The sequence below is a fragment of the Pempheris klunzingeri genome, chromosome 3 (assembly GCF_042242105.1).
Source record: "Pempheris klunzingeri isolate RE-2024b chromosome 3, fPemKlu1.hap1, whole genome shotgun sequence".
NCBI classification, from domain to species: Eukaryota; Metazoa; Chordata; class Actinopteri; order Acropomatiformes; family Pempheridae; genus Pempheris; species Pempheris klunzingeri.
This window is the reverse complement of record NC_092014.1, coordinates 16,220,971-16,248,305: the sequence shown is the minus strand read 5'-3', so window position 1 is coordinate 16,248,305 and position 27,335 is coordinate 16,220,971. Positions and strand designations below refer to the sequence as shown.

At 40.3% G+C, this 27,335-nt stretch overlaps 4 protein-coding genes across 5 annotated transcripts; 3 read left to right on the top strand and 1 right to left on the bottom strand.

Annotated features, from left to right (window-relative positions):
• Positions 1–1,856: 1,856 nt before the first annotated feature.
• LOC139198689 (transcription elongation factor 1 homolog) lies at positions 1,857–5,994 on the bottom strand. 2 transcript variants are annotated; one of them, XM_070827612.1, is made up of 4 exons: positions 5,914–5,994; positions 5,445–5,581; positions 5,263–5,333; positions 1,857–3,095 (listed from the first exon to the last, which is right to left on the bottom strand). In XM_070827612.1, the coding sequence occupies exons 2-4, from the start codon at positions 5,558–5,560 to the stop codon at positions 3,031–3,033; spliced, it is 252 nt and encodes an 83-aa protein (XP_070683713.1). In that variant the 5' UTR covers positions 5,561–5,581; positions 5,914–5,994; the 3' UTR covers positions 1,857–3,030. The 2 variants fall into 2 exon arrangements, with proteins under 2 accessions (XP_070683713.1, XP_070683712.1); XM_070827611.1 differs by having other exon boundaries at positions 5,889–5,990.
• A 1,199-nt stretch (positions 5,995–7,193) lies between these two features.
• On the top strand, positions 7,194–9,917 carry pld6 (phospholipase D family, member 6). Its single transcript, XM_070828426.1, has 3 exons — positions 7,194–7,433; positions 7,849–8,078; positions 9,664–9,917. The coding sequence occupies exons 1-3, from the start codon at positions 7,255–7,257 to the stop codon at positions 9,915–9,917; spliced, it is 663 nt and encodes a 220-aa protein (XP_070684527.1). The 5' UTR covers positions 7,194–7,254.
• Positions 9,918–11,646: 1,729 nt separating this feature from the next.
• rab3da (RAB3D, member RAS oncogene family, a) lies at positions 11,647–19,378 on the top strand. Its single transcript, XM_070856518.1, has 5 exons — positions 11,647–11,806; positions 14,311–14,544; positions 17,210–17,328; positions 17,898–18,022; positions 18,180–19,378. Exons 1-5 carry the CDS (start codon positions 11,678–11,680, stop codon positions 18,368–18,370), a joined length of 798 nt encoding a protein of 265 aa, XP_070712619.1. The 5' UTR covers positions 11,647–11,677; the 3' UTR covers positions 18,371–19,378.
• Positions 19,379–21,304: 1,926 nt separating this feature from the next.
• On the top strand, positions 21,305–25,275 carry tspan34a (tetraspanin 34a). The gene is made up of 7 exons (XM_070827528.1): positions 21,305–21,403; positions 22,281–22,496; positions 22,932–23,006; positions 23,129–23,236; positions 23,595–23,738; positions 23,856–23,948; positions 24,823–25,275. Exons 1-7 carry the CDS (start codon positions 21,347–21,349, stop codon positions 24,877–24,879), a joined length of 750 nt encoding a protein of 249 aa, XP_070683629.1. The 5' UTR covers positions 21,305–21,346; the 3' UTR covers positions 24,880–25,275.
• Positions 25,276–27,335: the final 2,060 nt, after the last annotated feature.

The following is a 27,335-nucleotide window of genomic DNA, read 5'->3' as shown; positions in this document are numbered from 1 at the left end:
AACATGCATACAGATAGATCTCCATATCTATGAATGCACACACATTGCAGCTAGGTTCACTGGGTCCATGTGCCAGTGGGGAAATAAGGGATTGATTGATTTTATGGGTCACTATTTTTAGTCAGAATGATGGATGTTTATGTCTTTTATTGATCAAGTTGAGGTGTGGGTCTGAAGAATTCTTGGACGTCAGGGCATGCTGATTAATCAGGTAGCAAAAGTGTTGGAATAAAACATCCCGAGTTACATTTTTGGTACATTAGCATTATTGCAAAGCATTATAAATTAGAAAATCAACATTTCATTGCAAATTCAGCAATATATTAGCATCTGTTGCCCATGTGCCCATGATGAATTACACTCCAAGCCCCTACTATTCCATGATTTCTTACTACCGCATAAGCAAATCTCTTATTTATTAGCACAGTATGTAATTATAATTTATACGAATTTCACACTGACGTGTAAACTTGTTGATTGGGTAAAGCCGTTTCTGTCGTTTTGTGTGTATTTGTGTATGCATGTGTGTGCTTCTAAGCAACAAAATGACTATTGTGAGCACAGCTCCAGGTGCCTAGCAACCGAATCGCTCTGTTTCCTTGGCAACAGTTGCCTTGCACTCACTGTGTGGGTGATTGGCAGCCTTGACAACGGAGACGGAGTGACACTTGACCTCGCGTGCTGAATGGGAGAGGAGAAAGAAGGAGCGAGAAATAGAAGAGAGGGGGAGGGAGTGGGAGGGGACGTGCAGAGACAGATGAGAGACTAAGTGATAATCACTCTCCATTGTAATCATCCTTCCAGCATGTTTCATAAGGCGTTGGCAATACCTCTCCAGCTGGGGTCCATCATCAAACACAATACACAGTGCAGTGCGCGCATGCACGGACACACTCTTCCTGGGTGGAGAGCCCAGGCAGACACTCCACATCTCATCTATTATCGCTCAGCCCTGCCTGGTGCACAGCCTTGCTACACTGTGTCTTCTTTCATTTGTGATCTGCTACATCCTGTGCTCTGTTGGGATGAATGGATACTGGACTCCTGAAAATATGTCACAGTCACAGATGCCACAGGAGAGTAGTTCAGAAGCTGCGTGCAGAGACGTTTTACTTTGAAACTGGCACTGTCAGTGCCTCTGACACCTTTGAATTTAAGTGCTGTAATTATTAAAATGTGTTTTTGGCGATTCTCCATCCATTCACTAGCGGAGGCTTTCCCATTGTACTGGGTTTTCTTTTGATCAAAAAGCTTATTTTTCATGGCTGAGTACACCTGTGTGTAATGATGAATCAAAAGTGAAGCACTGGAACAAAATCAAATAAAAACCCACATTTGGAAGTTGAGTCTGTTCTTTTGCCTTATTCAACTTTAACTATTAAATCTGTATTATACTCAGCACATATCAAAAGGCATAATAATTCAAGGTTAATATTGCAGTACTGACACTTAGAAAAAGTATTTGTGGGGATGATTTTCTTCATTAAATTTTAGTTTCCATTATCTAAATTCCAACTGTAATTCTGAGGTTGTCCCTCCATGTGTCGCCAGCTGGTGGTGCTCAGAGCTGTACAGGATGTTAATGTCCTGTAAGATCTAATCACTACGCTTGGTTTCCTATTCTCCTGTTTTAAAAAAAATTATTAAGGCGATAACATTAAACTGAGCCAAATCAAGGCCTTTTATTCAATCTTGATTCAAAGAAGAAAATAATAAAACACTCGAGTGTGCGTAAGGCTTTTAAATATTTTGATTAGTGTTTACTGGCTTACCTAAAATTTGAGTAATAAATTTAACATCTTCTCCATCATTCTGCATGCAGTTCATTGTATAAGAAAATGAAAAACCACCAACACTTATTGGTATCAAGTCTTATTGCTCTTTTATTTGCAAGATCACACTCATCAAACATTTGCTCGTAGGTTTAAAAAAAAAAAACTGTTGTATGCGACATTGATGGCTATTGCATAGGAAAATGCTCCCAATAATAACATTTGATTTCAGGAAAAGTTCACTCTATTCTGTACATTTGCACTTAATACCTAACATCATTTGTATTTCTTGTAATTTTTTTATTTCTTGAACAAAAGAAAACATACAATCAACTGGATGATTTGAGAAAATTTAATAACTTTTGAACTTAGCAGCAAAGGATAAACCTTTTCATTTCATTTCCATTCCTCTCTCCAGTGGAATGACCCAATGTTGTGACACAGTTGTGTTTATGACGATGAGGAGATTATAACTGAACGCAACTCATAGCATCATGCCTGAACTTTGTTAACATTCAAACACAGAAGAACTTCACTCCCATCTACACTTTGGAAAGTCTGGCAGTGCAGCCTACCTTTAAATTTTCCTCTCCAACTACGTCCTGCTGTTGATATAATAGACAAAGATATGATAAACTTAAAATTTTTAATTTTTAAATGCATGACTCACTGTTCCCTCAAGATGCCTCTTTGTCATCGTGCTAACCAAAAACATTTTGCTTTCTATTATTTTCACATTAAAAAAAACAAGATGGGAAACACAACGGGACTCTTGAATAAAACAGTAGTTTAAAACAAAATAAAGCAGAAGGTATGTTTTCATAATCTTCAACAACTACTATCTAAAGGCTTGTCAATACTGCACCTAAAGGATCTTTGAAACCATCAAAAAGAATAAAAAAAAAAAAAACATACTGAAAACAAAAAGCCCTGTTTAATGGGTGAGGATAAATCAGGTTACATGGCAAAAATAAAAAATGATGTAATAAATCAGTCATAACTTGAGTTGTGGCTTACATAGAAAGGGGAGAAAGTCAGAATAACAGGAACGTTTCAGAACCGCTTTGTGCTGAGAACCTCATAAGTGAAACTGCTGCTCACACAGCTGTAGCTCTCAAGTGACCATTGGAAAACTGTCAATAATTAAAGGTTTAGAAGCATCCTCTGACCAGCTAGATCCTAATGGGCCTGGGACCACCAGCCACATCCTCATCCTCTTCCTCTTCCCATCCCTGAAAGACATCCAGCTCCACGGCAGCTATTGATTGGCTGCTTCACAGGCATCTATCCAATCACTGTACACGTCAACAGGCTCTGAAAGGTCTGAGGAGCAATGGATTAAGGACAAAAGGAGTTTTGTTGCTTAGGAGTTAGAGTTTATATCAGTGCAGGATGATATGAACTTTTAATTGCATCACTTATTATCACGTGACCGAAGTGTGAAACTTCAGTCACATGATAGCATCTGGTTGCATAAGGGGGAAGACCACAAACTGCCATCTCAGTTTAAAGATGGTTTTTGGTATCAGATGCCACTGATTGAACTCCAGAGACACAGACATCAACTGTCTGTGAGCACCAGACAAAAGGAGTCCTTATATATCCGATGCCAAAGATCGGCTATGACCCCCCCCCCCCCTCACTTGGTCATTTCAACTAAGAGCACTTCCACTTTTAGCCACATTTAAACACACATATTTTTCCTCTTCGTTTTTTTAGCACTTCATCCAGACAAAGAGCTTTCCTTTTCAAAACAGGCTCCATAGTAGGTATGTGTTAAAAACACTGACTAAAAAAAAACTGAGCTTTTGCAAAATGATGACATATGCCTGCCAGAGAGGGTCAGGGGCTGCGTGGCAGTAAAGTTAGGAGCGTAAATATCAATATAGCCGAACACAGCTTCTATCATTATCCTGTGTTTATGGTGTTTTTGTCATAAAATAATTATTTTGTCAGCACTGCAGCACAGGAGCGTGTTAATGGCAACTGGTTGACATTTAGTATTTAACAGCTGCATGAAATCACTATTTTGTACTTGTTTAAGCGTCAGGCACGAGAAAAAAAAACAAAATAATATGCAAATCAGAACTAAATTGCGAATTCGACTGTATTAAATACAGTATAAGTGATCATGGAAAACAAGAGGTGGTTCAGTGGAGGCGTTAACCAGCAGAGACTGGCTGCGTCTGTGGCTGGCCCAGTCGATCACACAGCTGTCATTAACCTGGTGATGTTGCTATCATAAAATGATGATTCTGTCAGCCGAGCTTTAGGCTGTCATGTGCAATTTTGTTGTTTGCCATTTGAACAATGAAAACAGAGCAAACTCTGTTTCCTGATGAAGACTACTGCCTGAGGTGTATTCTACACTATCAGGACTAGATTGTACAATGTTTTGTCTGGCAACCTTGGACTCGAAGGCTGGAGCGCAACATTGTTTAAATATGAGAATAGCAGAGCATATTTTTAGGCAGTCTCTCCTGGAAGGTATTCATGGCATTATACTCTGTTGTTCACACTAAAAGTGAAAGAAATAGTTGTGTAAAGAATGACAGAGAAAGAGAGAGAGCAAGAGAGAACGAGAGAGATTCAAACCTAGACTCCTCCTTTGTCCTCCTCCACACAGCTGGACAATCATAGCGTGAAGTGGGTGGTCGGACACAGCCTCACCTAACCTGACATCAGGAAGCTGTGGCGAGAATGGTTTTATAAAGCTTTCCTACAATCTGACAAGCACTTCTAAGAAAGTATACTGGCCCCTGTTGAGAGCGGCAGAAAAATCTAGTATGTGGTTGTTTTAGATTATTTTGTTTAACTGTCATTACCAAGATAGCAAACTTACACACTAAAAGCTACTAAAATACAAACTGCTGTTTGTTAAAGCAGCAATAGGTCAAAAAGTTTGTCATATTTGTTGAAACTGTCACTATATCTGGCCAGTAGAACATGAGACAGGCAATCTGTGAAAAAAAAAAAAAAAAAAATCTGGTTCCTTTGGCTCCTCTTAGTGCCCCTAATATCATCTGTTAGAATCCACTGCACCGGAATGAAAACAACCCATCAGAGCAGGAGCCGTCTGTACTGCAGAGTCAATCACAGAAAGCAGCGGGGAGACTGCGAGCTAGCAGTGGGAAGCTCCACATCTCCTGCCCGCTGCAGAGGCTTCTGGCTCGTGATCTCCCCGGAGCTCTGTGACTTCGTGGGTTGCCATCTGCAGTGTTATCATTGTGTATGCCATTGTGTACCTGGCCTCTTCAGTTGCAGTGGTGAACCTGCCTGTGCATGATGGCCTCCTCTGTGGGGAGGGGCTTTGGAGGCAGAACTGGTGTGCCGGAGGGGGGTCTGTAGGTTTTACTCTTACAAATTCAAGAGTAAATGCTCCCAACTGCTGCTTTAAAATGAGATGGTGTTCTGCAGTCTGTCATTATTATCCTGTGGCTGTAAGAGAAAAGTAGTGGTGTTATGTAAAATTAATGTGTGAGAAGGATACAGGTAATGGGGGTCTGGAACTCCTCCAAGCAGACTGTACATGATATTATCCCAGTATTTCTGCTCCTCTCCCTGTGGACAAAAAAAAGCAAAGGACATTTTTTTCAACAACCACCTCAACCAGAAATCAACCATACTTGAAGCAGCTGTATTGCGACATGTAATCTGTAACGTTATATGTACATTTTGACATCACATGACTTCTCGTGGTTGCAGAATGGACAAGTGAACTGAGAGTCCAGGTCTCCCGTCATCTTCTTCTTAGGAGGAGGCTTTCTTTTGGACTTGCGGCGACCCATAGCAAACACACGTAATCAGCTCTGTGTAAGAAAAAAGATGGAAAAAAGTTAGGCAGCTTCAGTGAGAACAGCTGTGGTCAATACCACCAAGGAGAAAATATAAGTGAACACTCGACAAGAAAACAACTCCGGTCAGCAGCTGCTGCACCATATTGTTGCCAACCAAAGTTAGCAGGCTAACGTTAGCATGTTTGTTGTTGATCTCCCAACACACCATAAATCGCCTCACGATAAAAAGACGAGTTAAACGGACTCTGGCGACCAAACATATATTGTTAGTCCTCAACCACACGTAGCTTCTAAACATGTCGTGATTCTTAAATGTTACCTGGTAAAACTTTGGTGTTGTTTACCCTCGGTGGTAGAAAATACACGTTGCTATAATGAGGAAAAGACTTCCGCAGGACCCGGCACCGGCAGCGGTTCTCGTTAAATGATTGGTGGAGAGCTTGAGGCTTCGCGGCCGCTCATTGGCTCTCTGACGCGTCAGTTAAGCTGATTCGCAGTGACGAAACGACGTTCTGACACGGTGTGTTCCCGCCTGGTGGCGACAGAAGCTAAAATCTCAGGTGAGGCGTGTCGACCAAAATATTCACGTTTCATGGTTTGTTTATAACATGCTCAAAGTGTTCAGCAGGTAACTGTGTCCACATATTGGCAGCTGCTTGGTTTTAAAGGTGTTTGTGTCCCTTTCTGCCCTTAGTGTTCGGTGGTGTTATGGGATGATAATGTTAAAAATTAGCTTGTAATCACAGGGGCGTAAAACAGTCGTCCAGCTATGGTATTTTAACTAAATGTAGTTTTTGTCATGGTTGAGTAGTTTGGTTAACCAGTTAAGTGAGCCATTGTGCTTTGGACTAGTTAAACAATACACTTAATTCCACTTGAGGAAGTGAATGCCTCATTTTGAACGCTTCTGTTGTGTGTATGTTGCTGCTGAATGGTTAAAAACCTCATGTAATAATACAAAATGTGTGTATTTCGACATGCTTCTTTTAGATGTTTCATATTTGATAGATATGACATTAGAGCTCCAAATAGTCCGAATTATTTTCATAAGTGACTATTTTTTTCGTTTCAGTTTTTCCTTTTTGTCTGTAAAAGAAAATGGCGACAAAGGCCCATAATGCGGTCCTCAGTCAGGCTACAGCACAGAAATATTCAATGTACAACAGTGTAAAACAGTGACAAGCAGAAAATCCTCAAATTTGATAAGCTGGACTAATGGATTAGTGTTTCAGGACTACAAAACACATAAGCAACACATACAGTATAATCAGTGTTTGTCTGATTTGTCTTGACATGTCTGTCATGTGTGACACCGATTGATACACCATGGTATTGTCTTTTCTAAGTCTTATTGTCCCATCCATTTAGGTTGAAATTGGTTTTGATGTTTGAAAGGCACGCCATGATGTAAAATAAAAAAAGAAATTCAATAATTCCCTTAATATGCATTATAACTAAAATAGCAAGCCTGTTTTGAAAATGTAAGTAGAAACGTTAATGGTAAAATTAAAATTTAGGGAGTAAAAGTGAAAAATTATCCCCCAAAAAAACCTCAATCAAAGCGCACATAGCTGAAAATTCTACTTAAGCACAGCAACACAGTATTTGTACTTGGTTACTTCCCACGTCTGACGATGGAGAGGCAGTATACCACCTGTTTGGTTTATTATTTTGTTATGTTGTAAATGGCAGCGATGTGGACGGTGAAGGTGGTCGGCCTAGGTGTGGTGGCCCTCTCTCTCAGTCTGGAGTTGTTATGGTGGCTCCACCGGCGCCTCAGGCCTGGAAAACCCCTGAATGAGGTCCTCTTCTTTCCCTCAGAGATAGCCTGTGTGGAGCACATCTTCACTCCCTCTTCACCGTCGTAAGTGAAACATAATTGCTGTATTGAATAAAAGGAGGCTGTATATGATTTTCTCTGTACCATTGTCAAGTGTGTTGTGATAATGCTCACTTAGGTAAAAAGTCACATCTCCTAGATGCTTCCAATATGTGGATTTAGTCAGTGCTGTTGAACATTCCTCATCCCAATCGTTTGTCACTTAACAGGAATATTCCTTTATCTACTGAAGCTATTTGTATTTTTTCCTGTTTTCCAGCACTTGTTACTAGTTAGTGCCACTGCAACTTGGGAGTTAGTTTTCTTACTTGGTGGACAACCTGCGCAAGAGGTTTAATATTTAAACAGCCTACAGGATGTTTACTAAACCCAATGGAAGATCAGCAGATGATAAGATTAGTAGACACACTCTTATTCCCTCTTGTTTCTGCTCTCCCAGTTCCTGTTTGTGCTCATTGCCCCATGGTTTAGAGACTTCCTTCTCCCGTCTTCTCCGCCACATCCTGTCTGCTTCAACCTCTCTGGACTTGTGCATCTTTGCCTTTTCCAACATGGACCTGAGCAGGGCTGTGCTAGCGCTGCTTAGCAGGGGCATCACCATCCAAGTCCTCTCTGACAAGGACTACTCCGCCATCACTGGCTCCCAGATTGGGGTCCTTCGCAAGGCAGGTAAGGTAAACAGATGTGTGAAATGAAGTATGTGTCATTATGCTGTGTGATTGACGAATGGTATCCTAAAAAAGAATCACAAAAACAGGCCCAAGGAATCACATATGGCCCTAATAGAGAATTATTTGTTGGAAAAAAGTCACGCCAACCTCTGTTGGGTCATTGTTAACGACAAATTTCACTCAAAATATGGGAAGGATGACTCGGGTCTTACTCAACAAAAGGTGCTCGTTGTGTTCTGGGATTTCCAGTGTCATTGTCAATAAGTCTCACGGGGTTCCTCAGCGGTGAATCGAGAGATGATAGGAACAGTCTGGGTGAGTAGAGGTTGCTGCTACAAGCCCTCCTTTGAGTCAGAGTAATCATGCTCTGAAAGGTCTGAAAGATTTTGTGTCACGTGTCCAACTCGTACCATCTCACTCCCTCCCTCAGCCTGCTGCATTTAATAAATTACTGCCACTGCTTATGGTTAAGTAAGAATTAAGTAAGTAAAAAATTGGCAACCAGGCAGCAAATTTCATTAGGCAAAGTGTTTCTAAATGTGTGTGTGTGTGTGTGTGTGTGTGTGTGTGTGTGTGTGTGTGTGTGTGTGTGTGTGTGTGTGTGTGTGTGTGTGTGTGTGTGTGTGTGTGTGTGTGTGTGTGTGTGTGTGTGTGGTGTGTGAGTGTGTGGGTGTGTGTTGACTGCAAACCTCATGAGAGCCACTTTGGCACAATCGACTCCTCTTTTCATGCTGTATCTGTTATGTTTTGTCATTGTCTACAGAAACCTTTATCCTCAAATAGCTGAATGTGACTGGCGTCTAAGCGCAGTGTTTTAGCTTAGTTTGCCTCATAAAGGAGATATTCAATGACGGGCGCATTTACTCTCTCCCAACGTTTCTGCCTCTCTTCGCTTTGAGCTGAAAATATTTTAAAAAGCCGAAAATGCATTTACACAGAGCGATTAGGGGGGTCAAGGGGACGTGTTCCTTGGAGAGAAACGCTCAGAAAACTGACTTTTAAAAACACATTTTTGGTAATTGTTTTTCACTGTTTTTTTTCAAAGGGCCATGCACTTAACTTTTCAAGGATAATTTGCATGTGTAATCTCTCTCCAAGCTCTAAATTACCAGTCTACAGTGTGGTGCAAACTGAAATCAAACACCCGACCAAAGTAATGCTTGTGTCTGAGATCGTCTCCACTGAAGAGAAACAGTTTCTGTACAAAACGTTTAGAAAAGCATTTAGTATTCATTCCGTATTCCACATTAGACCCAATATTATTGTTTCTAATGTATATACTTTATGTGAAATAGCTAGTGCACTTTTTTAATTTAGTTTTTATAAGTTGCAATACATATACATCTTTTAGGGTGGGAGTTTCAGTCCTAAAGGAGCTCCTAAGGCTCAAGTGCAGGAATAATAATGATATCTTTTGAGCACCAAGCAACCGTTTGTTGTATTTAACATCACATCCTCATTGATATTCTTTGTGCACAAGCCAGAATTGCACAACAGATACTGGAGGAGATCAACACCTCTCTAAGGCATTGAAGAATGTTCCCTGCCCTCCTCTTGCTCCCTGTCCACCCTCTGCTCTGCAGGGATCTGTGTGCGGTGCGACAAGGGCTCCGTGCACATGCATCACAAGTTTGCCGTGGTGGACGACCGGCTCCTCATCACCGGCTCCCTCAACTGGACGCTGAATGCCGTGCAGAGCAACATGGAGAACATCCTCGTCACCGAGGAGCCGGACCTGGTGCGACCCTTCATCAAGGAGTTCAACAGGTTATGGGCGCTCAACGATCCGGCCAGATACCGCCACTCAAATGGCCAAAAGCTTGAACCTTTGAGGTAGAAGGTGTGCGTGAAAACCGTGTTCAGTTCAGCTTGGCCAAAAGAAATAGCCTTCCTACAGATTTGATCCTTTTTTGTTTTTAGTTATGTAGAGCTTTGGAGGAGTTGTTTGCGTTAAAGTTACAGTGTTACAGTTCTACATTATGGATGTTTATTTTGCACATTTACCCGAAAACTCATCCAGTAACCAATGTAATTTACCAGGTTTAGTCTACAGTTAAGAGTCCCTGTTTTATTTAGTTTTTTTTCTTGTATTTTACAAAAACATTGGCCTGTCGTCGAAGTGTTCAGCTCAGGCCTAAGATGAGCATTATATCCACAACTTGCAGTAGATTTGGTCCAGTTGTAAAGACGATATCTCTTTTTTGTGTCTTAATTTTTTTAATTCAAGGTCACGTCTTTTTATAGTGTCACAGGTTGACATTACGCAACATTACAGTTGGTTTTTTTTTAAATCAAACTATTCATCTTTCATCATGGTCGTTATGTAATCAATAATCGATTACATGATCCCTCTCCAAACTGAAGAGATTATCCAGACTAGTTATGAATGTGAGTTTATGGCTTTTATTTAAAACCAATACACAGTTCACCATATCTATAATTCTTCATTACACTGGCTGTAAAAATCCAGTGTATTGTTAAAGGTGTGCGACTGTAGTCTCGGGGACTGTGTGTTGCCAAGCACCAATAAAAACAAAAAATCAGTTGCATCATTGCCCAGCAGCTGTGGTTTTTCTGTGGCTCCAACATGATTTACTCTCCCCCAAATTCAGAGAGTCAGAGTCCTTACAGCACAAATCCAGACTCGTAATAAACAATATCGTCCTTTTTTCTGGTCTGGACATGATTAATGTTCCTGGCAGCATGACTCCCCTGCATTGCTCAACAGTCGGGCTGATGCTTGTTGATAAAGGCCGAAACTGGTTTGTCTGATGGAGACTTGTGATATTTCAGCAGTTTACATCTCGACGTTCAGTGTATCAAAAGGGAAAATTAAACTCATCGACTCAGCAGCAACTCATGAGTCTGGCTGTGTTACTGGCGCGTGTTACTTGCGCCATTCAGCACACAAACTACAGCTGGGCCGCCTTAAGTTTACTATTGAAAGTGTGTCAAGTTGCTAGTGAGTGCCAAAATTATAACGGAAACGTGGTGATGTAACCTTCAAAATAAAAGCTTACAGGGCAAATTATGCAAAATGATCAATGTACTACCATACTATACTATTGCTGAAAGGTTATTAAGCACTTGGTGCATGGGTGTATCAGTTTTGAATTTGACTTTGCAATTTGAATGTGAAATGAGCATTTCTACTATTTTCTGACGATTTTATCAATTATGAATCAACTCAACCAAAGTCATCATTAGGATAAAAGAGGAATGTGTAATGATAAAGAAAACAATCAGTGGTTACACTACCTATTAACATTAATGAGTATAAATACTGCAGCAGCTATATAAGATACACTTTTATTGATATATAGTACTACACTACGGTTCCAACTCTTCATGCAATGAGGAGGATGAAAAGCAACAGCCACCAAATGACACGGAATATTGTTATTATCATGCACAATACAGATTAAAACAATGACAACGCAACTTTGCTTTAAAATTAAAATATTTGTGCTTTTCACGCGTTAAAAAAACCAACAAAAAACTGGTTTATTATTTTGAAAATCTTGACCGGAAGTGCCTTATGTCCATTGTGGCTGGCTTGACTCATGGTTACACGGTGGATGTCCCGGTGACAGGCACATGCACAGTCTGGAGATCCGGGAGCGGAGCGCCGTACAGCAGCGCACACCCATCGGCTTTCAGGTGGAGGTGGAGGACCGCGGAGAGGACGGACGGACGGAGGAGACAGACCCACAAACACCATCCACGGTGAGTTAACACTCACACAGCTCTCAGTTACTGCGGACGGTTTTTGGGTGAAAGTCATCAGGTGGGAGTTGAGCTACCGTATGGTAGGACAGGTAGGCAAATAAAGCTGATTGTGCGGCGTCAGCCTCTGGCTCTGAACTTTTATCTAATTATCTTTGATATATCAAGTTTGAATAGAAATAAGAAGGGTGGTTAAAAGAGTCAACACGTGTCCTGACCCCATGTGTCCTCTTACAAACAGTAACCTGCACACCCCATTTCCCTTTAACCATTTCAGCTTCAGCTACTGTGGACCAGATGTCAATCCCTGCTGTGAAGTCATGTCACGTATTATGACGTGGTTGCTTTTATGCTAAATAACCTGTTTTGATCTGCTAAAGTAAATAGCCCTGCGTTTTAAACCTCCACACTCCAGTTTGTTCTCCATGTACATACAGATGTGTAGGCGCATGCGTGGATATTGGTGTTTTGCTGAGTGTGTGCAGCTACTCACCGGCCAGTCCCTCTTTAAGGTCCTGGAAGCGGTAATGCTGAGCTGGTCTCCAGAGAGATCTCAGCAATCAGGGAGGGGTGTGGGACTCTCTGACAGAGGAGGAGGAGGGGTGGGGTTGGGCGGGGGGAGTGGATGTGTGGATGAATGGGTGGTTAAGCCTCCTTACAATGCAGAAAGATGGAGGAAAGAGAGAGTGTGTGAGTGGGAGAGGGTGAGATATGGATGGATGATGACAGGAGGGATGCATAGATGGATGAATATGAGAGCGAGTAAAGGGAGATAAATGCGTGTGTGTGTGTTTAAATGGGAGTGTCGGGGGGTCGATGGATGGTCAGATGGGTGATGGATGAAACACACCAGGAGGGGTGGAGAATCTATTGCCCCTCGCCCGCCGCTCAGCACCCACTGATCCCATAAGTTTTATAACGTGGGTGACTGATGGAGGCAGGAACGGTGGAAGGAGCACGCCCTGGCCGTGATTCATGGCACAGGGGTGAGAGCTCAGAGGGATGAGGCAGGAAGGCAGACCATTTTTAAAACAACACTACCGTTTACCAACATCAATATCTGCTCAGCCGTTAGTATGCATGAATTTCAAACACGCCAGTGTTAACCTGAATTCTCAAATAGCTCAGATTCCTCACAGTGACGTTCGAACACACAAGTACTGTCTTACCATATCACCATCCACCCTCCTCCCCCCACCCAGTGTTTGAAAACAGCAGTATCAGACCAGCATCAGCCAGAGAGCTGGCGATGGAGCCAAATCACACTCATTACTCATGTCAAATGCTAACTGGGGTATTTCTCTGCGGTTCTTCAGCTGTATGTTCTCTCCAGCAAAGGCAACTTATCAGAGCAAACAGTTCACATACTTGTTGCATGTTGAAAATAATTTTTTTACACGAGTTTGAGAGTTAAACCTGGACTTTGGAGGAGCTAACTCCAACTGTCCCAACAGCACAGTTCGCTTTTCCTCTTCACTTTTTCAGTTGTCATCGCTTGCATAATTGAAAGAAAGTAAACACAGAGAGATGAGATTGGTGTATTTGCTAATAATTTGACAAGGACGTGATTTCCCTTTTTAGTTGTAAATTTCAGTGTGTTTAACTGTTTTAGTTACCAGGATGCATTAATGTTCTCCTGACAATGATCTCAGATCTTTAGTCTGACTAATAAGTCTTTTTCTTTGCCTTAAAACATGATTACACAGTATGACGTCATCAGTGGCAAAGTAAGCCTTTTAACCTTTATTGTCATCGTCAGTTAATTTGCTGATTATTTTTTCCGATTAACTGATTTCTGATAACTGTTTTCTCTATAAAATGTCAAAATCTAGTGAAAAGTTCATGTCAGAAGACAAAAGAAAAGAAGTTAATCCTCACAATTTAGGAACTGGAGCAAGGGAATGTTGAATAATGACCTTAAAATATAATTGAAATGCATAATAAAAAAGCTTATCAAGAAAAAAGATTATCAAAATCACTGCTAATTATTTTTCTGTTTTCGACTAATTTGTTCAGCTTATTTCTTTATTAGCACACAGTATGCTTTGTGCAATTAAACTGTGGAAAAATAGAAAGAAGAAAACACAATGGCATTAATTCTGTGTGAGCAGGAATTTGCTCGTCTTTTGGTCCAGTGCAGCACTGCTGCAGATACTGTGCCTTTGTAGGCCTGCAACTGATGATTTTTTTTATCATTTAGTCAATAAGCTTTGAAAAAAAGTCTATAAGTTTTCCAGAGCACAGAGTGACATCTTCAGCCAACAATACAAAACCAAAAGATATAAGTTAATAAAGGGATGAATCAGTTATCATTGATGAGTATGAATTTCTGCTGATCGACTAATTAATAAATGAACTGGTTTCAGCAGTAGTTGTTTTCATAGGTCTTTAATGGTTCCATTAGAAACAATTCAAAACATGATGGGTACGTGTTAATGAAGGAGTCTCACAGTCCATCCTTAAAGTTGGCTTTTCCTCCCCTCTGGCCCTGCTTCATCTGACAGATGGCAGTAGCCAGAGATCCCGGGGCGGGCCTGGAGCAGAGAGATGCGGCCGACCAAAACTTTGACTACATGTTTAAGCTGTTGATCATCGGGAACAGCAGCGTGGGGAAGACCTCCTTCCTGTTCCGCTATGCAGATGACTCCTTCACTTCAGCCTTTGTCAGCACAGTGGGCATCGACTTCAAAGTCAAAACCATCTACAGGAACGACAAGAGGGTCAAACTTCAGATCTGGGTGAGATGGAAAAGTGCACTGAGACACTGATCTTTGAAATGAGCTGGAAAAGGAGAGAATAACTTCAATGACATATAAAGTATTTAATCCACAGTTTGACTGTGTCCAGTGTGCCAAGTATGAAGGAGGAAATGTAGGTGTAGAGCTTTTCAGTTAGAAAAACAAAGTTAGAATAGTGTTAGATGTAAAAGTTTTAAGGGAGACTTTATTACAGCAAATCCCCCCCAAACTTTAAATGTTCAAAATCAGTAGATTTTGTTTGATATCATTTGTACTGGTATGGACATTGCGCTCTGTTATCCTGGCATGAAAAAGAACCAAAAAGCAAAACTAATTTTAAAAAAAAAAAAACTTTACTTTCCCTCACTTTCCTGCTTTCAAACTGTTCACATGCACGTAGTCTGATTTCTCCTCTGCAGCAGGAAGAAAGAGTGGAAGTCTGGCAGATAAGACCAGCACAAACTCGTGTTTGCTCAGTTCAGAAGTTGAGAACTAAGAGCTGGCAGACTGTGTTACTGTTAAACCAGATTTAAGTCTAATTAATCTGGCACACGAACATTTAGAGTGCTGAGAGTAAAATCCTTGTACCTGTAGCTTTTTTTTTTTTGTCCCACTGATTGTGATAGTTTTTGTGTGGTGGTTGCTTTATTTTTTAACTAATATCACAAATAGCAAACAGACCAGAAAATTAGAATTAGTTACTTATTTTGGCCCTCAGTTTATATACTGTAAAGGCTCATTTACCTCTCGGCACCGTTAGCAGTTAGTCTGGTTCATGTTCCACTGAACCACCGGAGCCACGGAGTGATTTGTGTCACTGAAAAGTGGATGACAACAGTAATATTAGTATTTGCAGATCTTCAGTGTATATTTAACTATGTTCCCACCCCTGAAAAGTGGAAGGCAAAAACATATAACTGAATGATTACATGAATGAAATCATGAGAAAGAAAATCATGTAAGAAAATTGAATTTCATCGCAGATTAAGGTTTAAGACTTTTTCACGTGTTTAGGAAGGAATAAGATCTCACTTTGATGAAATACATGAAGAAAAATAAAGAAAGGAACCGGAAATCTCTTTGTTGGCCATCTCCTGACAAAGCCAAGGCAGAAATTTGCCATTTTGTCTTAGTTTAATGCCATTAAGAGTCGAGTTAACCTACAGCAGAGGTGTCGGCTTCGTAAGAGCTGTGACATTCACATCACTGAGGTCTAAAGAGCTCCTCATAATTTCTACTAGAATGCTCCTGAAGCTTTTTCACTCCCCTCACCAGATAAGAAATTATACTGTACAGAGCAAACAGCTTTGACAGACAATATATCAGCAAAATTGAGTGTAAAACGCTACGGTCTCTTTAATGTCAGAGCTGTAATTTATTTGAGGTAATTAACGGCATTTACTTGGGGCTGAGAGGTTTCGAAAATACAGCAATAACCAAAAGGCAGAGTGAATAGTGCTTTTGAAAGTGTTGTTACACAGCACAGACTGTTTATCCTCACCCCATTCCCTAGTTTGCCCTCTTACACGCTGCTGCCTGTCATGGATGTGGCGTAAACTAATTTCTCACACTCTGGAGTTAATGACAGTTGATGTTTAACATCGTCCCCAGACGGCAGGGTTCATGAAAGATGCATGGGTTTGTGCTGCCGGAGCTGAATGTGCTTACTGCGCAGACTGACACTGAGGACAGATCTATTACTGAATGTTAGTGGAAGGCGAGGACTCATCCACAGTGCTCCTGTTAGATGAAAGTCATACATCTTTTTTTTTTTTGGTTTTTTCTTTTTAGCTTAATGTATACAGCACAGCGTGCCCTCTCCATTTTGCCTAACAATGATACAGTTGCATACTTTAAATGAGGAAGGTGTCAAGTGCAAGCGCAAATGTTATTGGCTGCTGAGCAGTATGAATGGTTTTCATGGGGCCATTAAAACAAGCTCAGCTCATTTTGTAAAACCCTACACCAAAGTTTAAGACAGTGGTAACATCTCATGCAGTGGCTCCCACAGTAAGGTACCTTTTTACATAGACTGTGGGTCACTTGCAAGCCCTAAATAGTGGATGACGTTAATATTGTACCCAATAGCTGCTGTAGTGGCCCTATATTTCATCAGGATAGAACATTTCAACCTGTTTTATGAATCAATTTATGTCATCAGAATGAGTTATGTCTTGGTGCAGGTTTAATGTATCCACATCCACATCAGAGTTATCTTTTAGTGCGTTAACAGTTTTTCCACAATCAGACAAGAGCATAAAGAAGAGAACGAGAACTTATGTGTGTCCCTAAAGGCATAGCCTAAGAGCTGACAGCGTGTCCTGGTGTATTTACAGGGTGTGGCAATATCAACACATGAGGGGAGGGATTAGCTTCTGTTCCAAGAGAGTTAATGAGTCACCTTTCCCTCTCAGAACAACCAAATTAACCATTTGTTTCCTTCTCTTGGGAATCTATTTGGCATAAGGATCATATTTGCTGTTGTTGTAAATTATGAGGGTTATACAGTATGTGCTACCCAGCCTTCAGTAACAGCCCCCCCCCCCAACTCTGGTGCGATAACTATGATGTCCCCGTTCCCTCCAAATTCAGACGTTGTTTTAACAATTTAAGTCATTAATCCCAAAAAGACCCAGAATTTCTCAGCTGTCTCGTGTGTTAACAGGACACTGCGGGGCAGGAGCGCTACCGGACCATCACCACAGCTTACTACAGAGGAGCTATGGGATTCCTGCTGATGTACGATATCACAAGCCAGGAGTCGTTCTGTGCTGTACAGGACTGGTGGGTAGACCCCCAGATGTTACATCATACATATTGTATACCAGTATTTGTGCTATCCAATAGGTGAATGCATTTGTAAAGCTATGTGTTTAGCCATCAAATTGACATTGTTTGTTTGTTGATGTCTATAACATGGAGACGCCCTGACCTCTGGCCCCTTTGAGAATGTATGCAGCATTTTAATGCCACAGCTGGTTGGTGTGGTGTTAATTTTAACTACTTCTACACTCTGGGGTAGTGTAATCTATAACAACGCATCATGTCTTGTAAATTGATCACGTGTTTTTTTTGTGTAAAATTAGAAAAAAAAACAAAAAAAACCTGTAACTTTACCTTTCAGATAAATGGTGTGGAATTTAGTGAAATACAAATATACAGTTAATTCAGAAACACTTGAGTAATCTATAAAGTACCTCAAATCTGTACTAATTATGTGCAATACCTTTCAATATCAGAAATGTATACAGCAATAAAAATTTAAAAACCACCAGCTTTTCCTCACTGTTGTGAGAGTTGCTGCAAGACATACAGTGTAGTGGTTGTGAAAATGTTGTGTTGGTGTTTCCTAGGGCAACCCAGATCAAGACGTACTCCTGGGGCAACGCTCAAGTAGCGCTGGTAGGCAATAAGCTGGACTTGGAAGAAGACAGGCAGGTCCCCATTGAAGATGCCCGAAGACTGGCTACAGAGCTCGGTCTGCACACACACCCACACTTTTGTCACATGCTCAGTGAGAGCACACAAACCAAACGCCACTCTGTAATCACTCATAACCCTTCTCTCTCTCTCTCTCTCTATCGCTCTCTATCGCTCTCTCTCTCTATCGCTCGCTCCCTCCCCCTGCTCACCAGGCTTCCAGTTCTTCGAGGCCAGTGCCAAAGACAACATCAACGTGAAGCAGGTTTTTGATAAGCTGGTCGACGTCATCTGCGAGAAGATGAATGAGAGCCCCAACGGTGACGCCAGTCCATCAGCCAGTCACAAGGGAGCCGACCTGAAGGAGACGCCATCCCGCAGCAGCCAGGGTGGCTGTGCATGCTGATAGCTGGCAATGCAAATTCATAGGAAGCGGGTTTCATAGTCTCACACACACACACACACACACAGATTCACTAAATTGTTAAAAAACAGTCTACCATTGTGAATGTACGTTACCATACTGTATGTTACTGCAATACCGGCGCCATTTTTCTTCATTTTATCTTTTCCCAGCTTGGTGGCGACTCCAGCGCTGCATCGTAATTTGAATGTGACTGTTACACTGAGATGCCAAAGAGCTGCACTGAGCAGCTGTGCCTTTTGCCCTGACACCTCTGCTTTATTAGTTCTTGTTAAGTGGGTGAACAGCACCTGTTGTGAGTGAGGAAGTGATGAGGCATGAGCCAAATCACCGTGATTTACTTGTGTCATGCTACCCTCTTGTGGGTGGTGCACAAAAATGCATCACTGTCTCATTACTGCACACTGTGGCTGCGTTTCATTAGGTGTTCAGCAGGCCCTCCTCGACTTCTCCTCGGCTCTTGCTCTCTGGGAAATCCCCGCCGGCATTGTAAACGTCGTTCCATTTGTCTGAAAAGCTCAAGTGGACTTGGAGAGATCGACCCTCAGATTGCAGAGGGAGCTTGTGAGCAACAATGGTCATTCCAGAGGTGTATATCACCCACAATGCATTGAAGTTATGCATTCGGTGCATCCTTACTGGATAGTTATGGCTGAAAGTGCACAGGGCAGCAGCTCTATGAGCCATATGTTCATATGCTGTTTCATAATACCATGGACTGAAGGGAAGTTAATGAGGGGGAGTGGAACTACTAATCAAACGCAGCAAACGTATCCTGTGATCCTGTCGGGGATAAAGGCCTGAAAGGTCTGTGTGCGTGGGTCAGACTTGTTACTACTGTTTGGATATTCTCATTTGCTTTTAATTTATATTTTTCTTTTTTTTTTCTTATTGTACCTTTAATGGTTAAGGCTAGTTCAAATTCAAGGCTAGTTCCTTAGCCAGGTTTATTGTGTTTCCCTAAAAGATGAGATTAAAAGATGTGGATCTATACAGTGTGTCTGTTTTCATTAATGCAAAGTAATATTTCTGTATTAAACAACACTTCAGAATAATAGAAAAAGGTTGATAGTTCCCCAGTTTCTTCACAGTGTTGACGTTAGTAATTAGTCACTATATAATGCAATCAATCACGTCATACATTTTATCCCCAAAGTGTTTTTCTGTTTATTATAGAATGAAACATTCATCAAGTGTGTGTTTATTCCCTGCTTTAATTTATGTAATTCTTTGGATTGGCTTCTGTTTTTTGGAAAGTCTTTGTGCTAAATTTAGGAAATCATTAATGAGCATCAATATTGGTTTTTAGACTGTGAATTAGTAGTAAAGTTCCTGGTCATAAAAGTTTCTGTTCTATTTTAAGATGGACTTTGGTCACCAGAAAATGTTACTTACCCCACAAGCAAAGTCAGTGACGTGTAGGGCATGAACTCTCCTGTGTGTGTGTGTGTGTGTGTGTGTGTGTCAAACCTGTGAGAAGATAAAGGGCCATGTGAGAGCCTCGTTGAGCAGACACTCCTGAGTGAACAGACCTCACTGAGCGGACAGACAGACTTCACTGCAGTACAGGTACGAGCTTCATGCCCTTTTCATTCTTTTAATACTTTAATACTTCTAATTAAAATTTCCAACTATATGATGAATAACTAAGAAGATCAATAACTTTAACAATAATAACAATAACTTTTATTTTTAATCCAAGCCCACCTAAAACACAGTATAGCAAATAAACATATGGTATTATCCAGTATGTTTTTGGTAGAGAGAAACATATATACTTTATTTAATTATTGATGGTCTTATTTTTCCCTTGTAATCAAAAGTTAGTTTACCTTCCAAACCAAGGGATTTGTTCACTGTCATTTTGTTTAAGTAGTTCTAATCACATTATATTCCAACAACCAACAAACTAAGTATCGTCCAATCAGTTCTTTTTAATGGTATATGTGGAAAACTTTGACTTAGAATTGTTTTCCCTGTTTAGCCACCTCAAGGCTTCTACTAAATGTAGTCAAATAAACAACATGTGATTTTGCTGGTGTTATGGAGGCATTTTACTGCACCTTGGAACCAAGGTAACAGTTGCCAAGTAGATTCACACAAACTGTTACAGTCAAAGCTGCAGTAATAAGGAAGAAAAAAAAAAAAAGATCAATAACTATAAAACTCAGCTCATGTCTGTGATACAGGGAACAGAGGGAAAGCTGTGCCAGGTTGGGAACAAGGTGTGTGTGTTTTATGGTTCTCCTCGGCTACTTGCAGTGTGATGACCAGTAAGCTGATAAAATACCTTGGCTTTCCTGTTAATGACAAACTCTTTTGAGGACGTTTGATAAATTGGAGGCAGATTACGACAACATATCTATGGCTTACTTACATGGCACCCTTTTAAACTTGTAGTTCCTGTATTTTATGGCATACTGTAAATTCAAGATGTAAATAGTTTAAACGCAGTTTAAATGTAGTTTTTCGTCACTGCTGATGTAGATATGGTTAATAATTCTATGCTAAAGTTTATAGACAGTGTCACCGAAACATAAAACTGCCTCTACAGTTTTACAATGAATAGCACAAAAGTTCAGAGCTAGAGGGAGGGAATTTTTCCACATTGGTTGATAATCCTTTAAATAACCTGCAATAACCTTATTTCACACATCACCCGAAACCTAGGATTACGTCAACATGAAACACATATATGGGAGATTAAGACCCCTTTCTGTTTTCCCACCAGTTACTGTGGTTAATGTGTAACCTCAGCAAATGCCATTTGACCCATGTGGATGGTTGCTTGTACTGTTTATTTTACTATGACAGGTAAAATGCAAAGATGTCCACTATACCTAAATCCCCTAAGCAGAAATAAAGATAGTGCGATCAGTTATATTGTCATTTAGTGAGCAGTTGAACTAACTTTTTTTGTTTTCTTGTTTTTAACAGCGTGAAAGAAAATCAGCCAAGATGTGTTGCTCCGGCTTTCTCAAAATTATGATGTTTATCTTCAATGGCACCATCTTTGTAAGTTGGGGGAAAAGAAACTAATATTTCTGTCCATCTCTATTTCATGCAGGCGTAGTCCCACGAGAAAAAAAGATTAGAGACAGTGATGTCTCAAAGAGTGCAAGCTATTGATTTCGGCTTTGTATAAAATTTACAGTTTAAACATGCAGTAGCTGTGCACTTCCTATATTCAGTGATAGCTGGAGGGACTAGTAGGACATATAGAAAAATACACATATTCACTTTCTTTTTGAGAGTTATATAATAAGATCCAGTCTCACGTCTGTATGCAGAAAAGGAAACTACAGCCAGGTTTGTCTTAGCTTAGCATGACTGGCAACAGGAGGAAACAGCTAGCCTGTCTGAGGGTAACAAAATGCAGCGCCCCCATAGCTGTTTAATCACTAACTAATGAGGTGTCTTGTTGCTACTAAACAGATAGAATCAGGCTAGTATTTTCCTGTTATTTCCTGTTATTTTTATGCTAAGCTAAGCTATAGCTCCATATTTACTTCACAGACATGTATCGATCTTCTCATCTAATACTCTGCATGAAAGCATATTTCCAAAAAATGTTGGTCACAACTTATTCTAAATGATCTCATGACCTCTCGTGCCTTATATTAGTCTTATATTATATTAGTATTCATTTTAAGAAAAACATTGTGCGTGTGAAGTCTCTAATGGACAACTCAACTTTTTTAGTTTTCACACAGCATGACTTTTAGCAATTTCCCCTTGAAAATGCTTTTGCCTGGTTCTAAAAGATAATGTAACTTCTTTCATCACATCCTGCCAGTTTCTGCTCTATCTTTTCAATGTTTTCACCATTATTTATCGTGTGTGTCTTTCTACTTTATTATTTCTCTCCGCTCTTTCCTCACCCATCATGCAGCTGGCAGGTGTCGCCATCCTGGGGGTGGGAGTGTGGGTGAAGGTGGACAGTGGTTCTCTGCTGGGTTTACTGGATGAGGTGGAGGGTGCTCCGTCTGGATTATCCCAGCTGGTCAACGTCAGCTACCTCCTCATGGCAGTGGGTGCTGTGCTGCTGGTCATTGGCTTCCTGGGCTGCTGTGGAGCGGTCAGGGAGAGCAGGTGTATGCTGCTGACGGTGAGCAGATATTTGATGGGATTTAATTAAAATCTTATTGTCACAGTGTGAGGTCTGTTCAAAGTGGCATAAACCACCAACTACCTGAATATTTGAGACTATTTGGATATGAAATATGAATTCCGAGAAATGTAAATGTTGAAATGTTTAATGGTTATTTCAGCAGAGAAGTCAGGAAGGACACCTTGTCATTCAGTTAGTGTATGAATATGGTGGCTCTGAGGGGAAGCTGTTGAATATTTTAGCATGTGCCTATGCAGTGTTTACTGTCTTTCAACTTAGCTAGCTTAACAGAGTGAGAATCACGCCTAGACAATGTTATTTGTCTAGGCGTGATTCTCACTCTGTTGGTGAGACTTGATTTCATGCTGCTACCAATCAAATGTATTACAGTCTGAACTTAACAGAGTCATTTATAATTTTCTCCCCATTCAGTTCTTCATTATTGTGCTGATAATCTTCCTCGTGGAGGTTGCAGGAGCTGTGGTGCTGCTCGTCTTCCAGGGTTTGGTAAGTGGCTCTTAGAAACAAAAATGTGATCTGCTGAGCAATAATTGCCAGTGGTCTGAAAAACGCTGAAGAACTTTGCTAAAATGGAGCAAGTGCAATGATTGTGGACTTGTGCTTCTCAGGCTGATCAGCTGCTTCTGGGTCTGGAGGATGAAGTTAGAAAAAGCATTAAAAATGAGTATGGAAACAATGGAAGTCTGACCTCTCTCTGGGACGCCACCATGGAGGAGGTACTGTACGATTTATCTTAAGTGAATACTGTGATGTACACATACAGTCTACAGTCACAGGCAATCATTTGATCCACCGTTTGAGATGACGCTATTTGACTATTTACTATGACTATATTTCTTGATTGTGTTTACTCTTGGGATTTGCAGTCAAGACACACTGTTTCTTTGCTAAAATAAATAATAATCCTATGCTGATGACCGAAATGGTCTTCTTTTGCTAAATTTTATGTGTAAAATGTTTGGCATTTTCATGAATGACCAGTCCACACTTCTGTTGACACTATTGAACCTATTGCAGAACTATTGCATTGTTTTTGCTAAGATTTGGGAATAACACTTTGAGATTTTGTTCTAGTTTCAGTGCTGCGGATACAGGAACTACTCAGATTTTAATGGCTCCCCATTTTTCTATACCCACGGAGGAAATGTTTATCCACCCACATGTTGCAATGCAACCACCACCGATGGTATATGCCTGAAAAAAGCAGCGGAACTTTCGGTATGAGACCAGGTTACCTTTGATTTAACTTGATGCATGTTAGCAGCTAAATTGTTAATTGTGATGAAGTGTAACAGTCATTCCTCATCTCTGCTAAATCTGTTGCTTCTCTTCCAGGTGATGCCTGGCTGCTTTGACAAGCTGTTACAGCTGATTGAGGAGAATGCTGTGATCATTGCAGCTGTAGCTCTGGGAATCGCTGCTCTTGAGGTACAGAAAACAATGTCAAACAGTCCAGGTACATTTTTTCAGCCACCAGCCTAGAAGAGTGCTGTGTACTCGCTCATAGCGATGAACCTATGCAGCTCCCCTTGGTGAGCTGGTGAGCATTTAGCAGAGAAAGAGCCAGATATTTCCTTCAGAAGTTGGTAAACAGAGCTAAATGGAAAGAGAATATTGGAATTAGATTTATCAGATGGCTGAAGCACGACTCCAAATGAATGTTGTTGTTCCATAACTGGATGTGTGAATTACTGACCGTTAACAGGTCTCATCATGTCAACTCAGAATGTAACATGTTTCTACTGCCTCAAGATGGTAAAAAAAATCTTTTGCAGGTTTAAGTTAAGTTCATAATATGTATCATTTTATTTTGGAAAACCAATTTACTTCAGAATTTTACCACTGGATCAAAACATAAAACCAAAAAACTAAGATGATTTTCATTTAGATTATGAGTTTCATTGCTTGTTACATAAGGTTGAGTCCACTAAGAATTGCTTACTAAGAACTTTGGTGTCACTCCAGTGGTATTACCTCAAGAATAAGTTGATGGTTAAAATAAGGGGAAAGAGTTTGAGGGACTTTTTGAATAATGAACAAACCAGAAGTTTTTTCTCTCTTGTCCTGTTACCACAAAACACAACAGGCTTTTATCATCTCATGAAACCTAAATTCGGGCTGTTATGAAACCTAATGTCTTAAGAACTTATATACATGATGCATGAACAACATGAAACAACTATTTCAGATATTTGGGATTCCACAGAATATATCCTACGGACCTTGATCAATTTGTACAAGCTGTATGTCAGATCGTTTACACTGTGTCCAGATCTGTGCTGATAAGCTGCTGTGTTCACAGATCGCTGCCATGGTGGTTTCTATGGTTCTCTACAAGAATATTGGCACCAAGGGATGATGTCTCCACTTTGGGATGTGATAACAACTTTGGTGGAGAAATTTGACTTATCAGCTGTTTTTTATGCATAAATGTTTTTATTTTTATTTGATTCGAGACTTGAAATGGCCTAGGTACGTCACGGGCATTGTCAGTGAAACTGATCTTCTTAGTTTCAAAATTGTATCTGTGCACATCTATGCTGTGATTTATTTATGTTAGAGGAAGGGCTGTCATCAGCTGACACTGTATGTGTTGATGCACATTACATGTAGTAATGTGTAATGATGCAAGAGCAGACAGGATCTGTGTTAACCTTGTCAGCTGTTTATGTCCCTCCCATTCACTGTAGTAATATGATAAACCTTATTTTTGTATGTTTGATCATATTGAAATAATAAATACTACAATCTTGAACTCTTTCATTTATACATTCATTCTGTTCATCTTTGGCATGTTTTCATGTTAATTTGGTAAACTTTGTCAGATGGTAATGCTTAATCTATCACACTCATAAAATGGATTTCTGGACTGAACTAAGCATGATATAACTAAAGCTCCACATTTGACAATTTATCTCATCCCACACAAGAAAACCAAATCAATTACCGATATTGTTGAAGATGAGCAAAAAACAATCGCAATCTATTGCATTACTGTACATAAACATCAAGATCAAAAGTACCTTCACTCACTCAAGCTTCAATCCTATTAGTATAGATATTAAACCATATTAACTCCGAACGACAAGCTGCTAGTTAGAGGTTCTGGCTTCAGCAGATGACTTCATGCTTTGGAAAATTAACATTTAGTCATCAAGAAAAAGTGTGAAATAATTTTCACCGCACTATACCTGCTTTCTTCAACAAAACCAATAACTGAAACATTCAGAACTAGTAAATATGGGGTTTATTATATAGGGTGATATATAGGTATAGGGTATAGTGCTGAGTATCACATTATAATCCTGATACATCAGTAACAGAGAGGACATTGGCATGTGGTTCAGGTGTTATAGATCTGTCACCTTTTAAGAAACTGCTGGAGAGCCCCTTAAAGCAGGCTATAATCAAGTGTTTTTACATGAACGATGGATCACATGTGATGTGTTTCTCAGCTCTGTGTGCTTGATGTGTCTCCGCTCATTGTTGATTGATTTTCAGGCCCACAGCTTTATTATGTTGCTTCACTCTCTGGGCCCTCAGAGTTGTTTAATAGGCAGCTGCCCTAAAAACCCACACTCCTGTCCTTCTTATTGTTAGTTCAGGCTTCTCAGTTGTTGTTTTTTTTTTTAATTTGAAGGAACTACTGACGTTTTATCTGCACATGAAGAGTGAGACGAGGAAGAAAGTGGTTTTATGGCGCTGATAGAAACATTTGTGCAGTTTTAAATGCCTCACAGAGACCATCAGTTTTGCACATAAACCTTTCCAATCACAAACAAAGTCATTTTTGTAGCTCATTTTATTTCCATTGAATCCCTCAGAAGCCTGTGTGCTCTGTGATACTTCTTTAGTGGCTTGCTGCAGGTGTAGGAGGTCATTAATACAGTAGCAAAGTCTCAGTATCAGGATCTCAGTAATAAATAATATGAATGAACAACTATGAAATAACATGATGGGCTGGGATGGTGAGTGTGTTCCATATGATCTAGCCCTATAGTCAGAGCTGCTTTAATTTGCTTTTAGCAGAGCAAGTAAATAACATTTTTATTGGTTATTTGCGGCTGATTCATTACAAGACAGCTTACATCAGACAGGATTGATCACTGTGTGTGTGTCAGTGTGTGTGTGGGGTCTGGTTAGTGAAGTTTAATGTGTGTTCAGTGCTGGTCTGCTGAAGCAGCGGGTTCCTCTGTCACATGCTGTGCCGTAGGGACCTGATGACCCTCCTTTGTGGCGTCATAATGTGGAAACCTCGTCTCTGTTACTGTCACCATAAAACAGTTTGAACTGTAGTTAAATGCAAAAATGCATGTGACTGTATGACTTTTCTCTGGGTGAGGCACTGTTAATGTTTGTTTGTTTGTGAGCCCCTCTTACAGTGTGAGTGAACTGGAATCATAGAGCACATTAAGTGAAGTCCAGATGAGACACGCCCCAGCATTGTGACACTGTTACATACGTAGTCATATCTGTTTCATGGTAACTAATAGAATACGTGCTGACACTTATTGTGCAGTCGTCTGTTAGCATTAGACAAATAAATAAAGAAAAGCATCTTTGTTCAAAATCAAATAAGCAGCACTTGATGGGCAGCATAAAGAATTAATAGCCTTTGTCAAGTTTGGACCAAGATGTCAGTAACAATATATGTTGTTTGACATCATCTAATGTCTCTACAGCAGCAGCTACTTAGCCGGTGTTTGGGGACTCCTGTGAATGTACCATTCATACTAAATCCAACTGAGTATGTAATGCATTCCAGTGTGTATGTGGATTTTCTGTACACAAGAAATGCCTGGATGTAGACTATAT